The sequence below is a fragment of the Trachemys scripta genome, chromosome 22, assembly GCF_013100865.1.
Source record: "Trachemys scripta elegans isolate TJP31775 chromosome 22, CAS_Tse_1.0, whole genome shotgun sequence".
In the NCBI taxonomy this organism is placed as follows: Eukaryota; Metazoa; Chordata; order Testudines; family Emydidae; genus Trachemys; species Trachemys scripta.
The window spans coordinates 5611658-5628997 of NC_048319.1; the positions used below are offsets into that span (position 1 = coordinate 5611658).

The window sequence follows — 17340 nt, forward strand, 5'->3', positions numbered from 1 at the left end:
ATGATTTATTGGCAGATGAATATGTGCTACCTGGAATCTCTTGCTTACAACCCATAATGCAGGTTGAAGTAATATGTACAATTCATTGTTGCAGATTAGGAACTCAAATGTTGCTTTTACTCCATTAGAGGGAGTTTTCCATTTGCTCATAAAGATGAATAATCTATCCATAAATTGAAGTAGCTGTACATAAAAATCTATCAGATGACATTAGATTCCTTATGTTCCTTCCACAAAAACATGTTACCATTCTTGTTACATGCAGCTATTTGCCTCAATTTCTGATCACCATGCCACTGGGATACTGCTTTCCTTGTGTCCATATTAAACACATGTGGCTTACATGTGTGATCACGCCTGTAATAGCAAGTCCACAAGAGCCAGCTTGTTGCAGCCTTTGAACTAGAGCCATAAGAGGGGACTGGAATTTCCTCACCACATTCTTGGCCTACTGCCTGAAGCCATAATTACTTGTTCCCATGGCAAAGAGCCTGGCTTGACCACAAAACCACTTCTATGCAGTCAGCCTGTATCATACTCTAACCAAACTTGTTCTACAATATTTTAAGAGTTAATTTTGCAGATGCTATTTCTCTGTTTTCAAACTGTATATTTCTAAGGCCTTGCGTCTACACTAGCGGACTTACAGTGACACAGCTGTATCGATGCAACTGCACCACTGCAAGATCACTCGTGTAGTAACTTTATGCCGAGGGGACCCGTCGACATAATAAAACCACCTCAACGACTGGCAGTAGTATGTTGGCGGGAGAAGCTCTGTGCACATAAGCACTTACGCCAGCGAAACTTACGTTGCTCAGAAGGGTATTTTTCACACTCCTGAGCAACATAAATGGTAGTGCAGACACAGCTCGGGGTCTGGTACTATGGAGCTTTGTGTTTAGGCCTATCCACTATGGAGCTTTACGTTTAGGATTATCCAATAGGTAGCTATTTTTACAGCAATTCATTGTTATGAAATACAATACCATTTGTTCTCTTCCCAAAGAATGGTGCATTGGCACAAAATAGTAAATTACCATAATTATTTGTATTACTAGAAGATCTAGGAATGCCAACTGAGATCAAAGTCCCACTGCACACCCTTAATAAAACAATCTCTGAATTGAAGTGCTTACAATCTAAACAGACAAAACAGAGAGGCTATATTACCCCCATTTTACAGATGGAGAACTGAAGCATGAAGAGATTAAGTAATTCACCCGACATCAAATGGAGTCTTCGACATGGCCAGAAAAATAATCCAGCTTGTAGTCCAAATCTAATGTCTCAACCACAATGCTATCCCCTTCCTTTCTTTTCAGATAGTGAGTCAGTTAACTGAAAGAGGAAGTCTTAAGCAGATCACATGTTTATGGCTGCAGCACTCTTTCCATCAGGGTCTCCAATAATTGTGGGGCTTTGTGAGCAACAGAACAGTAATACATTTCCTAAACTAGCTGTATCTGCATATTAAGATGTGAAGAAACCCACAGTTAGGACACGTGATATGCATATTTTAAACCTCTGGACTGGCTAACTTGTACTATGATCCAGAAAATACTTAAGATTATCTAGCAATGCACTAAAGCACAATAAAATTAATTACAGGACTATTATTCTCGAGACTGAAATACTGCTTAGTGTTCTCAACAGCAAAATTACTGGAGTACAATATTTCGAAGACTTCAGAATAATAAAAAAGAGCCCACCCAAGTATCTAAAACAGGTTAATTAAGGGTGGAGATGCTTACTCAATTACTGTGTGCCTGCTGGGCTGAATGAAGTACAGCACACTGGTCTAATTTAAGTGCCTGATTTAAAGAACGTGAGTGTGAACACCACACAAGAGCTGCCTGTAAGCTTCTAAAACATTAGGACTGACAACCTAAAAGGAGACTTCAGGAAAATAACTTGTAACTTTTCATTCCCCTATTGCTTTTCCCTCCTTTCACCTTTCCACATTAGTCTGCTGGGTTTGTCTTCACTTTTTTCTAGTATATTGACTAACAGTATAGTTCAAGAGATGTTTACTATTCTCTCTCTACAGTGCTGCTTAACAAAAGGACCAAGACAGTCTGGAAAAAAGTCACTAAAAATCAACGATCTTTCAAGCTAATAATGAACTGAAAGGAATACGGTTTCTTCCATCTCCGTTCATGCATATCCTGAATATAATTTGGGATGATAGGGGAGGGAGATCATTTAACACTTCTGATTTAAAAGAAATATATTTGTATCTAACTCTAATACCCATGCCAACAATTTAGGGGCACAGCCAGCAATCGCTCTCTCAGAACAGCTTTCAGGAACGGATACTAGTTGTGTAGCTTTTCATTCCCAAGTGAATCTTGTCTTGTGCTAGAAATGGAAGTGCTGACATGTGATTTCTTCCAATCCCCATTTAGATGACAAACCATACCCTCCTTAAGGGATTAAAATCATGCAACATACAAGAACTGCATGCCCAAAATGTAATAACACATCCTGAAGTTCTTGCCATCACTGGAGCTTGAATATCAAAAATTAACCTTTCACAACCCTTCTGGGCAAAAGCTTTCCTTTGCATAACTAGAGATCTTCCTATGGCTACAGCACCTTAAGTACATTTTAGCACTACAGTAGAATTACAGTGAAATCATTAAAAGTTCTACTACATGGAAAGATCCTCCAGGGGTAAGGTGACTGACTCATTCCAGGAAGTCTAACCTATATGATTATATTAGTCTAATAAAAAAATCTCTCTTGTTAATGTCAAAACTCAGTTTTTTTCTCCCTTCCCCATAAAGCAGCATGGCAACCTATTCAAAATGTGAACTCCCTGTAGCAGATAGGCTGAAAGCCAGGATAAATTCAGTCACAGCAGAAACTACACACTAAGCCATTTTCATACTTTTTAATAATAAAGTTTTAAATACTGTAGCACAAATAGTAACCTCCCCCCTATAGATGTTAAACCGATCTCTTCTCCATCTGTCTGCTGCTCACTGGAACCACACAGAACTTTAACAGACTTGCCCACAGTTATGGTATTACTAGTATTTGGTTCTGTTCTTTCAATATGAAAGACACTACGCTTTAATAGCTTCCGTGTTGTGCTTTTAGATTTTATGGAGCAAAAATAGCCCTGTGCTTAAGACAATATATAAAATAGATAAATGAAGTAAACTACCTGTCTCATCATGAATCTTTAGCTCAGTTTAAATTCTTAGTCCTGTCCCAAACTGCAACATTTCACCGACAGTTCCACTTTTCACATTTGTCACATCTGATGAATCTTTCCAATTTAACTCTTTAAACTAACAATTATGATTCTGATAATGAACTAAGCTGAGGAGTGCTAGTCTATCCTGAACATTCCAGTTTAGCAGTTCTCAGGAACGAAGTTTCCTCCTATGAACAGCAGCCTATTATCATTCTCCATTGATAAGGAGGCTCCTGTCAGCACTTGAGTCTCAGGGTTAGGGCTGCACTTTCAAAACCAAACACTAGCAGGGTAAAAGTCCTATTTACTGTACTCCCAAGAGATAAGAATCAATGTGTAAAATGCTTTTTATTTTAGCATTAAAAGGATCACAACATCCAAATGAACAGGAGATCCACAAAAACGTGAAGTAAATTGAGTAGTCTCAATCCAATGAACTGTCAATTTCTCTTTCAAGATATATTGTCCATTACATGGATACAACACAAGTTTGTCTCAACACCAACATCATTTGTGTTTTCTGTTTTTAAACATCTCGTCCGACAATTCCAACAGTCTTTCTGCCCTCCAACAGCAGAGTAAAAACAAGGCCATACATATGAAAATTAAATATGCCTTCTGGTTAAAAAACAACTGAGATGTAGTATAAGAAACAGACCCTTTAAAAACTGAAGTGTTAATTTTTGTAAGTTTATAACTAACACTAAACTAGGTCAAATGCTGAGCAAGTACAAAAAGAGAAAAACTGAGAAGTGCCTACCTTTGTACCAACTGTTATATCTTGGACAATGCTGTAGAAAAAAGAAAGAAGAGGATTAAGTTACATAGGTTTGCCACAAATATCCAGCAGTAAGAAAAAAAGCTAGTCAAAGTGCACCCATCTTCACAAGTGAGCCAAAGAGTTCATACAAGGAAAAAAAAAGGTTGCGGTGAAGACCCAATGCCCCGAAGTGTTAGGAATGTGCACCTCTTTCACTTCTAACAGTGGAACTTTCCCCTTTTTGCCAGTGAACCATAGAAAGGAGTATGCAGGTACCAAAGCCAGTATTCTTCACAGGAATGTAAGTCAAACAGTGTACCAAGAGCCAAGTCACAGCAAGCGTGAAGTGTCAAAATTACTCTCCTACAGTCACTAGTATTCTTCACCTGTATAGTCTATACAATCCATATCTAGAGCATTCTTAAAACAAAACTTTATACTTAGACTATCAAGCTGGCACAAATATTCAGCAGAAGAATTCAAGGGAGCTGACCCTCGGGGTGGCTACCTCTACAAAGATGGGTTAGTAATGCATCCAGAATTCACCCAAGAATGATGCAATACTAATGGTGCAAGCTACGGTGGACAGGCTTACCACTGCCTCATCTAAACCTGAATAAAACAGCCTGTGCCTGATTTACAGTACCCCTTCCACTACAGTGCAGCTCCACTGGTGACAGCAATTATTAGACTACTAGCAGGACGACTGTTAGAAGTGCTTAGTGAAAACAAAACCTTGTTAACCCTCCCAAACACCCAAAAGAGGATACACTTCCTACAATGAATAACTTCCACCCAGCAAACAAAACAACAACAAAGGTGATTTCTCAGTGTTATATGGATATTGAGTGTGATTATAGTTAAAGGTATGTCTATACTGCCCACGTTACAGCTTGGCAGCGCCGTGATGTGGGCAGTGTAGACATGCTTTATCACTGGGGGAAGAGCTCTCCTGGCAATAAAAAAAAAAACCCACCTCGAATGAGGGGTGGTCGCTCCTGGTAGTAAAGCGCTGTCTATACTGGCACTTTTCAGCCTAAAACTTTTATCGCTCGGTGGGGTGTTTTTTCACACCCCTGAACAACTCAAGTTTTAGCGCTGAAAGTGGCAGTGCAGACACAGCTTAATAAATGTTGCAAAGAACACTGACGTATGCCCTGATGCATGAGGTTAATCTGTTGGGGTACGTCTACACAGGGATGAAAGACCCCTGGCACGGCTGCAGCTGGCCCAGATCACCTGACTCAGGATGGCGGGGCTAAAAATCACTACGTAGATGTTCAGACCCAGGCTGGGTCCCAGAGCTTCGACTTCAGCCCCAGCCCAAAAATCTACATAGCCATTTTTCAGCCCCAGAGCCTGAGCCCTGAAAGCATGAGTCAGCTGACCTTGGCCAACCACAGGTTTTGTATCCCTGTGGAGACTACCATTAGAGACCTGGATGACACCTAGTGGTGGGTACAGATTATTCCACATCTGCCTATCGCAGGGTTTTTACACCTTCCTCCAAAGCATATTGCACTAGCCACTATCAGAGACAGGATACTGGACTATATGGACCACTGATCAGATCTTGTATAGCAACTCCTGTTATTGAGAGTCACTAGTCTGCCAAACAGAGAATGCAGTTCAAGGTAATGAGATACTCATATTACCAACATTTACACCTTTTTTGTAAAACGATTCAAGATGGAGGGAGAATTCTTTCAATATGTTTGAAAACCCTTGTGCTAGAGAACCTCAAACTTCATTGCACAGTGACCCCCTTCTGACACTACACGACCCCAGGAAGGGGGACCAAAGCCAAAGCCTGAGCCCTGAGCAGGGGGGCCTGTAACCTGAGCCCCGCCACCCAGGGCTGAAGCCCTAGGGCTTTGGCCCCGGTCTCAAGCAAATCTAACACCACCTGTGGCGACCCCATTAAAATGGGGTTGCGACCCACTTCAGGATCCCGACACAGTTTGAGAACCATTGCTTGAGCATAACTAAAGTACTGGGCTGGAGGAAGTCCAAAACATGGTAAAGTAGTGATGTAAAGTTGGGCAGCACATACCCATTGACCCTGTAGCCCTTCAGGGTACACACCATGCCACAAACCTTGAATTCTTATGTCATCCTTCCCCAGTACAGGGTACATTGAACAAATACTTGGAATGACAGAGGATCCTGCAGTCAGTCACAAGCCAATAGGTCTGCAGTGACCCACTACTGAATCACAGAAAACAGCTAAAAGTTGGGTTCTACTAAATCCTGCACAGCAATATGAAAAAAGTAACCATGCTTGCATCAAGAAACATTTTAGTATTCAAAGGATTTAATTCTACCACAACCTACATTTGCTACACTTTCCCTTGCATTTTAGTAATTTTTCGGGTACTTAAACACTATTCTCACTTGTTACAAAATCATTCAGGTTTCACCAATTTAAACAATCCCTGGTACAAGCATAAGCCAGCTCAACTTCTCATACTTCCTCCTCAGAACCAGCCTGCCATGTCATCATAACCCAGCAATTTTACAGCTGGAGTCACAATCTACTCCAATGGCTGATGCCAGGAAACTACACTATGGTTTCTCTAACTCAGACTGCTATTAAAAAAAGCTCTGAATGAGACTGCAGGATTTTACAATCCCACTGGTGTTCAGAGTCACCAATGAAGACAGATGCGTTTTGTTTTATCTTGAGGGGGAAAGCTTTAGTGGAGTAATTAAACCCATCTGTACATCAGTGGAAAATCCAACTGAATGCTGCTGCACATAACCACTCCAAAGTTATTTAACATACTGGTGTTTTTTGAGTTTAAAAAAATACCATTTCTACCAGAGTGCTTTATGCACACCTGAATCAAAGAAAAACCTCCCAGAGAGGCAGAAAAATAATGAGGAGCATCTAAAGTTTCCAAGCCTCTCAAAGTTATCCTTGAGCAATTTCTTTTGCTTCCTGTTCCTCTTGAGGGCCTCACACACAGGAAATGTTTTACATAAAGTAGCCTTTACAGGGAATGGTATTTAAAATTATCCAGCAACAGCAGCTTTTTTATTTGCCAAAACTGTTTGGTTCCGGAATATTTTTGTAAATCTATCTGATAACTAAGGCCACATGAATAGCACACAACACAACAGCTTTTAGTCAATTTTTTAAAAAGTACGCCATCAATTTTCAGTTTGAATATACTTTTAAACAGCTGTTTCTCAAGCAAGTTTCACTGGTCCTGGCAACCAAGTTTAAGTTACCAAGTTTTCTCCTAGTTTAACAGTACAGGCCACCACTTCTAGCAAAATTTAATTTCACATAGAAAGAACAACACTCCCTTTGGAATGATGGACAGAAAACTGAAAGTAGTGAACTGGGATGACATTCTTTTGGGCCATTTTCTAATATGCAATCTTTGCCATATCAAGCTCCCTTGCATATTTAACAAGACAATTTATACCAAAAACAACTTAAGGACAAAAAATGCAACTAAGCAGGATTGTAAGCATGAGAAATACTGATGAAAGGTCATGGACAGCTAGCTATGCAGAAGTGGAACAATTTCCAGAAGAAAGAAACTCTCCACATCTCATCATGAGCCCAGCAAACAGCAGCTAGGCTCTGAAAGGAAAAAGTGAACCATGTCCTGGGATCTTTAACTGACATGGAATAAATAAAATTTTAGGCTTCAGCCCATATTGCCACTTCTGCTGCACAGGATGAAAAGCTACAACTGTCTAAATAAGTATTTTAACTTACATAACTAAGCCAGCTTTCCTACAATCTACCCTGAATAGTAGAAAGAATACTCATCACAAAAACAATAGAGTTTTTCAAATTAGTTACAGCTGTAAATTATTAAGGTTTTTCTATAACTGTTTTATACCAACTTAACATGTTGAGCAGTTATCTGTTAAAAATGTAACAAGCTGAACTGAAATTCCTGAGCAAACTAAGGTAGTCTTTACATAAGGAACCAGACTCTGATCCCTTTCAAATCTAGAGTTGTGAATTAAACTTTTTATGAAGCCAGTCATTAATTTAGGCTCTCTAATTTAAGGTTTTGGGATACTTAATTACTGTCTCTTTGGAAGTGCCAAATATTTTGGCTTGACTAACAACCTTGTTCTCTTTAAAAGTCAGCGCACTGCGGTAGTTACCCTTCCAGTCAAGGTAAGTAGGAAGAGGCCTCATTTCTGTTAAGTGATGTCTTCATTAAGCACCACATTTGGAAATGCCTCTAAAATAGATGGGGTGGTCTCTAGAGAGAGAAGCAACATTACTTGGCATACAAAAGTTGCTCCCTGCAAAACTACGGGAGCCACATCATTAGCATGGCAATTTTTATCTGGAAAAAGGGTAAGGAAACACTACCACAAGGCTTGTTGTGTTGTTACAGCTTAACCTGAGATGTCCAGGTACACGGCAAGGGACGCCATACTCCCACTAAATTCCCTAACTATGCCTGAAGGCATTAAAGCGTCTCAAAGCTGTAGCGTGAGCGTGTATAAGCCAAATTACACTTCAAAAAGCGTCTGTGGAAAGGCCAGGGCAATGGCAGTGTAACCCATTACTGAGGCAGCTCTGGGTGCGACCAAAGCCATAATCTTGGCGCCTGCAAAGAGTCCCCGCCCGGTACAATCGTGAGTGATTGCTACTCCTAAGGTGAGTGGGTGCCTGTTGCAGCGCTTCCCAGGCACCTCCCCAAGCAGACGCTACGGCCCACACCCAGGCAATTTACAGGAAACATGGCAATCCTCCTCCCACTCCGCGACCGCACGGGGGAGTCTGGATTCTTTTTGGGGAAAGGGGGGAGAAGAGCCACCCCCCCTTCCCTAGGTGCACGGAAAGGGGGCGCCACAAGGGGTGAGCGCGCGCGTCCCCCACCCCCAGGTGCACGGACCGGGGCAGGGCCCAGCCACGCGCCGACGAGGAAGCCAGTCTCACGCGCCCATGTCTCCAAACGCACCGGGGGCGATCCCGCCCGGGCAGCTGAGCGCGAGGCGGCCGGAGGCACGCGGGAGGGGAGGGGAGCTCCGAGCGCGCGCGCGGCTCCGAACGCCCGGGTGGCCGCACGAGGCACCGCGCGCGCTCTCTGGGCCGCGCCTCACTTTCGGAGCGGAGGCATCGGGGGGGCCGCCCCTCCCCCTTACTGCGGCCCCCACCCGGCGACACAGGGGCCCGGGGCAGAAGTAGGAGGCGGCGGCGACGGAGGGGAGCCCGTCGGGCACCCGCCGCCTCAACGGACCCCTCTCAGGTAACCCTCCCCCCACACGCTCGCCCCCGCAGGTAACGCCCGAGCCCCCTTAGGAGGTGCCGAGTTCCCCACGGCCCAGTGAGGGCTCAAACAACTCCCCTCCTGTCTCCGCCCGTCGCCGGGCCCGGCCCGGCGGGGACTCACCCGTCCATTGCACAGAGAGGAGACCCGCAGGGAACGGAGTGGAGGCGCCGGAATAGCAGGAACGAACCCAACGGCTCCGTGTTATAGACTCACAAAATGGCGGCGCCGTCCGGCCCGCCTCACCCGCGCCAACACCCCATTGGCTGCCGCCGTTGTCGGCCTGACGACACAGGCGGGGATCACTCGCCTCACGGGGAGGGGCCTGGGGCGGCTGCTGCGAAGTCTATTGGCTGCAAGGGAGGCCAGGGGCGGGCTGAAGCGTGGCTGCGCAGCGCGATTGGATGAACGTCCGGCATTGTGAAGGGAAGCCATTTTGAGAGCGGGTAGGAAGCCCAATGGCCACACTGGGTAGCCATCTTGAATAGGGGCAAAGAACGGAATAACCACACTGGGCAGCCATCTTGACTATGGGCAAGATCTCCAACGCGCCTGTTGGGTTGTCATGTTAAATATGGGTACGCATGCAGGGGGTAGCCATCTTAAATATGGGGAAACCGTCCAAAGACCACGCTAAGCAGCCATAGTGAATGTGGGCAAGGAAGCCCCAAAAGGCCTCACGCACTGGGCAACCAGTGTGGACAGGAAGCTAAAAGGTCCATGTGCCTGTTATACAAGTACATTGTAACTACTTAAATATTTAACACATTTTGTCATTTGGGTTTTTTTTTTAAATGCAGTTAATTAACATTTACAAATACGTCGAATTCTTTTACTTTTTAAAAATTATATAATAAAATCAACTTTATTTTAACTGGAGTTGGTGTTTTGGGGAGAAAATTATTCTATTTGCCTGTGAGAGCACAATAATATTTTATGAAAGAGATAAAGAATTATCTGCTCAGTCCAGACATTAGGATTCTCTTCATAAGAGTCAGGGTTGCACCAGCTTCCTTGACCCCAAAATCTCCCCTCTTGTTACCCCGCACACACATACACCCATCATGGGTTGCATTCATTAGTTCAGTGGCTCTCAAACTGTGGGTCAGGACCCGAAAGTGGGTTGCAACCCCGTTTTAAGGGGGGCCCCAGGGCTGGTGTTAGACTTGCTGGGGCCTGGGGCTAAAGCTGAATCCCGAGCTCCACCACGCAGGGCCGAAGGGGCTCAGATTACAGGTCCCGCATCTGAGGCTGAAACCCTTGGGCTTTGCCTTTGGTACCCCCGCTTGGAACGATAGGGATCAGGCTCTGACTTAGGCCCCCTGCCTGGGGCAGTGGGGCTGGACGGGCTGAGGCTCGGTCCCCCCTCCTGGGGTTGTTTAGTAATTTTTTTTTTTATTTTTTTTTTTGTCAGAAGGGGGGTCACGGTGCAATGAAATTTGAGAACCCCTGGATTAGTTGATGCCTTCCGTTCCAGAGGTAGCTGTCTTTCATTCATGCTGTATGTATTTAGGCCCCACTCCTTCAGAATGATTCATGCAGATAGCTGCTTGTGCCCAAATGAAGTCCCACTGTAAGCTTTCTAGGACAGGCATTGTATTTTTACTTTGCCCCTATGCAGCACAAAGGGGACTCTAATCAGGTCCTCTAGTGCTTACTGTAATTCAAATAATAATCACTCTTCTTCGCCCTGACTAACCTATTTATGGTGCACCATAGTTATTTGGTTTCCTTTCTCTAGCTTGTTTTGCTGTACAGCAGCATGCTTCCATAGATGCAATGACAATTTTCTGCTTAAATGTGGATAAGGTCTGTTCATCTGGAATTCTAGCAGCAATTCACTTTCATTGTTCTTATTTGTAATAATCCCATCTCTTAACTACTGCCATATCCTTCAGTAAAGGCTCAGAGCTCACTGAAATCCCCTTTTGCAGCACTGAATGAAATGCTCCTCCATCCACCCTGGGATCAGAGCTGCACGGGTTAAAACTGTGTTTGAAAGGTTATTGTAACTTACATGTTTCTGATTGCCATGTAGACAGGACCTTTAGTATGACATGTTTCCTTCTCTTGCTGGGCCCACACTAGAAATTTTTCTTTAAAAGTTCTCACTGTTGCACTTCCACCAGCATAGCTTCACTGGTCGTAGCAAAATGGAATCACCGGGCTAAAAGAGTGCCAGTGACACAGTGGTAGAAACACCTGAACTCTGTCTACAGTAGCCATCCCATCATTGCTACCACTGGTGGATCTGTAATGACAGAAGATATATAAATATAGATATATAAAAATAATAGTCTAGCATAGATTTGGAGGCAAATCCTGCAGGCTGCTGATTCCATGTAGCTTCAGGCAAATTGATCAGGTATACCATAAGTGCATTTCTTAGGCTAAGGTTTTATTGCTGCCAGATTGAAAGAAAAGGTAAAAAAAAGTTGTGAAAGTGTTGGAACATACCATCACTTTTCCTCACACATGGATCACTGTGTTGATTGCTGCTTCTGAGGTGGGGAAAAGGTAAGTTCTTACCTGTTAATGCTTATTTGTATTAAATAGCGCCTAATGGCCTCAACCAAAATCAAAGTCCTGTTCTAGGTGCTAAAAATAAGAAGCACAGACTGTGCTCAGAGCATTTACAATCTGACAAAGGCCTGATCTACATCTAAAATGTAGGTCGATCTAGGTTACTTCACTCAGAGCTGTGAAAAATTTCACACCCTATGCAATGTAGTTAGGTCAACCTAACCCCTGCTGTAGATACAGCTAGGTTGATGGAAGAATTCTTCCAACTTCCACTTCTCTAGGGTGCGGGATATATTACAGTGACAGAAAAACCCTTTCTATCACTGTAGTGCCTACACTCCAACACTGCAGCTGTGCCACTGTAGTGCTTGAGCATAGACATATCCAAAGGACGGGGGGAAAGAAAGGATTATCATCCCCATTTCACAATATGGAAAGATGTGGAGGCAACAAATTAGCAAGGGAAATTTCATTAGCACTAAATCCAGTGATTAATTATAAAAAATAAACCCAATTTAACTGACAACTATTAAAATTAACAAATCAATTTATAGCATATGCAGACATCCCACTTATTTTGAACAAAAACAGGCACTCAACATCAAGGACCTATTGCTTGTGCAAGCCATCTTTCGCATGGTCATGATGTGGTTTATTAAAAACCGAAAGAATGAATGAAATGTAACTGAAACTTGTTATTTAATGTCATGCACTCATCTTCAGATTTCCCATCAATATATCAGATAAACAGATTTTCAGATTGAGCAATATTTTACCAGCTTTCTTCCTACAGCGCCTGATTGTGGACAACATAAAAGCAAGTCTGATTTTGAAGCGTCCTAGGTTACTCAGCTACTCATTTGTTCAGTCCTGTGTGCACTGGTAAGGGTGTTGCCCAGGTAATAAAGTTACTCAGTTAATTTTTTTTTTATTATTTTTTTATCATGTCTTTTTCTTTTGACAGAGAAAATCAGTGCATGTAGTAAATATACCATCTGGTAATATACAATTTTTCTTTGGAGCGAACATGATGCATTTTAAAAATATCCATTCCCTAGGAATTGCCTCACCTTCTCTCCACCAGAAACAAAAAACAGCCACCCAACTGAAAATGGGCTAAACTCCAGCATGATTCAGCCTCTTTTGTACAAGTCAGCAGGGAGCCCTGTCTGATTTACAGAGCCTCTCCCTGACCCCCCCCCAGTCCTGTGGTTGTTCATGTCTCGGTTGAAGGTTCTTTTGGGAGAGACACCCAGCTTTCCCCTCCCCCTTTTAAACCTTTACTGTATGTGTTATCTTCTGTTGAGTTTAACACATTCTTCACAGAAACTTTCCCTGCATCTCTCTCTCTGTATTTTTTAAAATGGTTTTCAAGCTGAAAATGCTTTGTGCAGGTAATTTTTCCATGCAGTTACTTTCTGTGAAAACCAGCAGCCCCCATGACCTTGCTTTCCTGATAGCTGCCCTGCTTTTCAAGATAAATGAAAACAAACAATTCTTCTCTCTCCAAGAAGGTCGTCTGTGTTCAAATATACTGTACACAATGATAATAACATCCTAAATAATTTGTTATAGAAAAAAACATAGTCCCTTTCTATTTTTCCTTATCCTCATCATTGTTTATAATAGTTTCTTAGGTCCTGATCCTGCAAACATGTATTTGTATAACTTTACTGCTGTGACTAGTCTAATTGAAATCAATTGAACTAGTCACAGTAGTAAATGGGGGTGGAAGGGTGTCCACCAGTGCCGATGCATGCTTGCAAGCGTTTGAAGGAATGAGGCCTTTGACTTTTTAAAAAATCATCCCCAAGGCACTTCTATCATTCTGCAAAATGGAAAAAAATAGTCCCCTTATTTTTTAAAAGTGACCTACAATTAACATGGCTGTTTTTGTTTTAAACAAAATTTGCAACTTTTGCAGCAACTTAAGATACCAGCAAAAAGAAGAACAGGAGTACTTGTGGCACCTTAGAGACTAACAAATTTATTAGAGCATAAGCTTTCGTGGACTACAGCCCATTTCTTCAGCTGTAGTCCACGAAAGCTTATGCTCTAATAAATTTGTTAGTCTCTAAGGTGCCACAAGTACTCCTGTTCTTCTTTTTGCGGATACAGACTAACACGGCTGTTACTCTGAAACCTGTCATTATGCAAGGCACTGCATTTAGCCGTATGGAATGGAAATCCATCAACCTCATGAAAAAACTCGTACAGATACAGACAGACATCATCTTCCTTTCCAAATGCAAGCAGATGGACATCATACCAAAAGGACTAAAGGTAAAAAATCCATTACAATCTACATATCACACAGACTATGCTGAGAGACTGTGTCACACACTCTCAAAGAAACTGCGAAACCACCTGATCAGCATCCTATACAGCAAACAGGGAAAGATTAAGAATGAGCTCTCAGAACTGGATACTCTCATAAGAAACCAACCTTCCACACAAACTTCCTCATGGATAGACTTTACAAAAACTAGACAAGCCATTTACAAGACAAACTTTGCCTCTCTACAAAGGAAAAAGGACACTAAACTATCTAAACTGCTACATGCCACAAGCAGCCACAACAGTAGTTCCCTTAACCCACCCAGCAATATTGTTAATCTTTCCAGCTATACTCTTAGCCCAGCAGAAGAGTCTGTCCTATCTCGGGGCCTCTCCTTTTGTCCCTCCAGACCCATGAATATGATACAGTTCTGCGGTGACCTAGAATCCTACTTTCGACGTCTCCGACTCAAAGAATATTTCCAACATACCTCTGAACAGCATACTAACCCACAGAATCCTCCCTACCAGCACTACAAAAAAAAGGATTCTGCATGGACTCCTCCGGACGGTCGAAACAACAGACTGGATTTCTACATAGATTGCTTCCGTCGACGTGCAAAGGCTGAAATTGTGGAAAAGCAACATCACTTGCCACATAACCTCAGCCATGCTGAACACAACGCCATCTACAGCCTCAGAAACAACCCTGACATCATAATCAAAAAGGCTGACAAAGGAGGTGCTGTCGTCATCATGAATAAATTGGAATATGACCAGGAGGCTGCTAGACAGCTCTCTAACACCACATTCTACAGGCCATTATCCTCTGATCCCACTGAGGATTACCTAAAGAAACTACACCATCTGCTAAAAAAACTCCCTGACAAAGCACAGGAACAAATCCGTACAGACACATGCCTAGAACCCCGACCAGGGGTATTCTATTTGCTACCCAAGATCCATAAACCTGGATATCCTGGACGCCCCATCATCTCAGGCATTGGCACCCTAACATCAGGCTTGTCTGGTTATGTAGACTCTGTCCTAAGACCCTACGCTACCAGCACTCCCAGCTATCTTCGAGACACCACTGACTTCCTGAGGAAACTACAATCCATCGGTGATCTTCCAGAAAACACCATCCTGGCCACTATGGACGTAGAAGCCCTCTACACCAATATTCCACACAAAGATGGACTACAAGCTATCAGGAACAGTATCCCTGATAATGTCACAGCTAACCTGGTGGCTGAACTTTGTGATTTTGTCCTCACCCACAACTATTTCACATTTGGGGACAATATATACCTTCAAGTCAGCGGCACTGCTATGGGTACCCGCATGGCCCCACAATATGCCAACATTTTTATGGCTGACTTAGAACAACGCTTCCTTAGCTCTCGTCCCCTAACGCCCCTACTCTACTTGCGCTACATTGATGACATCTTCATCATCTGGACCCATGGAAAAGAAGCCCTTGAGGAATTTCACCATGATTTCAATAATTTCCATCCCACCATCAACCTCAGCCTAGATCAATCCACACAAGCGGTCCATTTCCTGGACACTACTGTGCTAATAAGCGATGGTCACATCAATACCACCCTATACCGGAAACCTACTGACCGCTACACTTACCTACATGCCTCCAGCTTCCATCCAGGACACACCACACGATCCATTGTCTACAGCCAAGCTCTAAGATATAACCGCATTTGCTCCAATCCCTCGGATAGAGACAAGCACCTACAAGATCTCTATCAAGCATTCTTAAAACTACAATACCCACCTGCTGAAGTGAAAAAACAGATTGACAGAGCCAGACGAGTACCCAGAAGTCACCTCCTACAAGACAGGCCCAACAAAGAAAATAACAGAACACCACTAGCTGTCACCTTCAGCCCCCAACTAAAACCTCTCCAGCGCATCATCAGAGATCTACAACCTATCCTGAAAGATGATCCTTTACTCTCACAGATCTTGGGAGACAGACCTGTCCTCGCTTACAGACAACCCCCCAACCTAAAGCAAATACTCACCAGCAACCACACATCACTGAACAAAACCACTAACCCAGGAACCTATCCTTGTAACAAACCCCGATGCCAACTCTGTCCACATATCTATTCAAGTGACATCATCATAGGACCTAATCACATCAGCCATACCATCAGGGGCTCGTTCACCTGCACATCTACCAATGTGATATATGCCATCATGTGCCAGCAATGCCCCTCTGCCATGTACATTGGCCAAACCGGACAGTCTCTACGCAAAAGAATTAATGGACACAAATCTGACATCAGGAATCAAAATACTCAAAAACCAGTGGGAGAACACTTTAACCTGTCTGGTCATTCAGTGACAGACCTGCGGGTGGCTATATTACAACAGAAAAACTTCAAAAACAGACTCCAAAGAGAGACTGCTGAGCTAGAATTGATATGCAAACTAGACACAATCAACTCCGGTTTGAATAAGGACTGGGAATGGCTGAGCCATTACAAACATTGACTCTATCTCCCCTTGTAAGTACTCTCACACTTATTATCAAACTGTCTGTACTGGGCTAGCTTGATTATCACTTCAAAAGTTTTTTTTTCTCTTAATTAATTGGCCTCTCAGAGTTGGTAAGACAACTCCCACCTGTTTATGCTCTCTGTATGTGTGTATATATATCTCCTCAATATATGTTCCATTCTATATGCATCCGAAGAAGTGGGCTGTAGTCCACGAAAGCTTATGCTCTAATAAACGTGTTAGTCTCTAAGGTGCCACAAGTACTCCTGTTCTTCTTTTTGCGGATACAGACTAACACGGCTGCTACTCTGAAACCTGTCATTAAGATAAACAGTTAAACAAATGTAATGACTACAAAAGATAGATTTAAAGTGATTATAATATTACATGGATATTCAATGGACTCATGATATGAACAAAAACCTGCAAAACCTGCAGGAGTAGCGTGATAGAACAGCCAACAATTGGACACATTTACGATATGTTCTCCAGAATGGTGTTAGAAGAATCTTAATCCTGTCCAAAGAGGAGAAGCAATGCTTCTGGCGGTGACCCATATGATGGACAATATTACAATGGTCAGGGCTCTCAGTGTGACTGTGGATTATTATGGCTAATGGCCTATTATTACATAGACTAATTCTGCAATGTGTACTGCAATGGTTAAGGAGAGCACAGATCCATGAAACACAACTGGTAATTGTAACACATAAAGCGATGTAGGCCCTCCACCACAGTGTAACAGCTAATCCAGACCCAACTTTCTCAGACCCATAGATATGGGAAGTCTGGAACTCTAA

At 42.9% G+C, this 17340-nt stretch overlaps 2 protein-coding genes across 3 annotated transcripts in view; one reads left to right on the top strand and one right to left on the bottom strand.

Annotated features, from left to right (window-relative positions):
* The window catches only part of PTBP1 (polypyrimidine tract binding protein 1), a 50158-nt gene extending 40693 nt beyond the window's left edge, over positions 1 to 9465 (bottom strand). Inside the window, exons 1-2 of one of the 2 annotated variants that reach the window (XM_034755537.1) lie at positions 9341 to 9465; positions 3966 to 3996 (exon numbers count right to left, since the gene is read on the bottom strand). In XM_034755537.1, the coding sequence (XP_034611428.1) occupies positions 3966 to 3996; positions 9341 to 9348 (39 nt within the window). In that variant the 5' untranslated portion in view covers positions 9349 to 9465. The remainder of the gene's footprint in view (positions 1 to 3965; positions 3997 to 9340) is intronic. The other variant, XM_034755538.1, reaches the window with a different exon arrangement.
* LOC117869049 (uncharacterized protein KIAA1958-like) overlaps positions 9025 to 17340 on the top strand; it is a 37583-nt gene continuing 29267 nt past the window's right edge. Inside the window, exons 1-2 of the mRNA XM_034755536.1 lie at positions 9025 to 9196; positions 12534 to 12639. The gene's annotated coding sequence lies outside the window, so the exon portion shown is untranslated. The remainder of the gene's footprint in view (positions 9197 to 12533; positions 12640 to 17340) is intronic.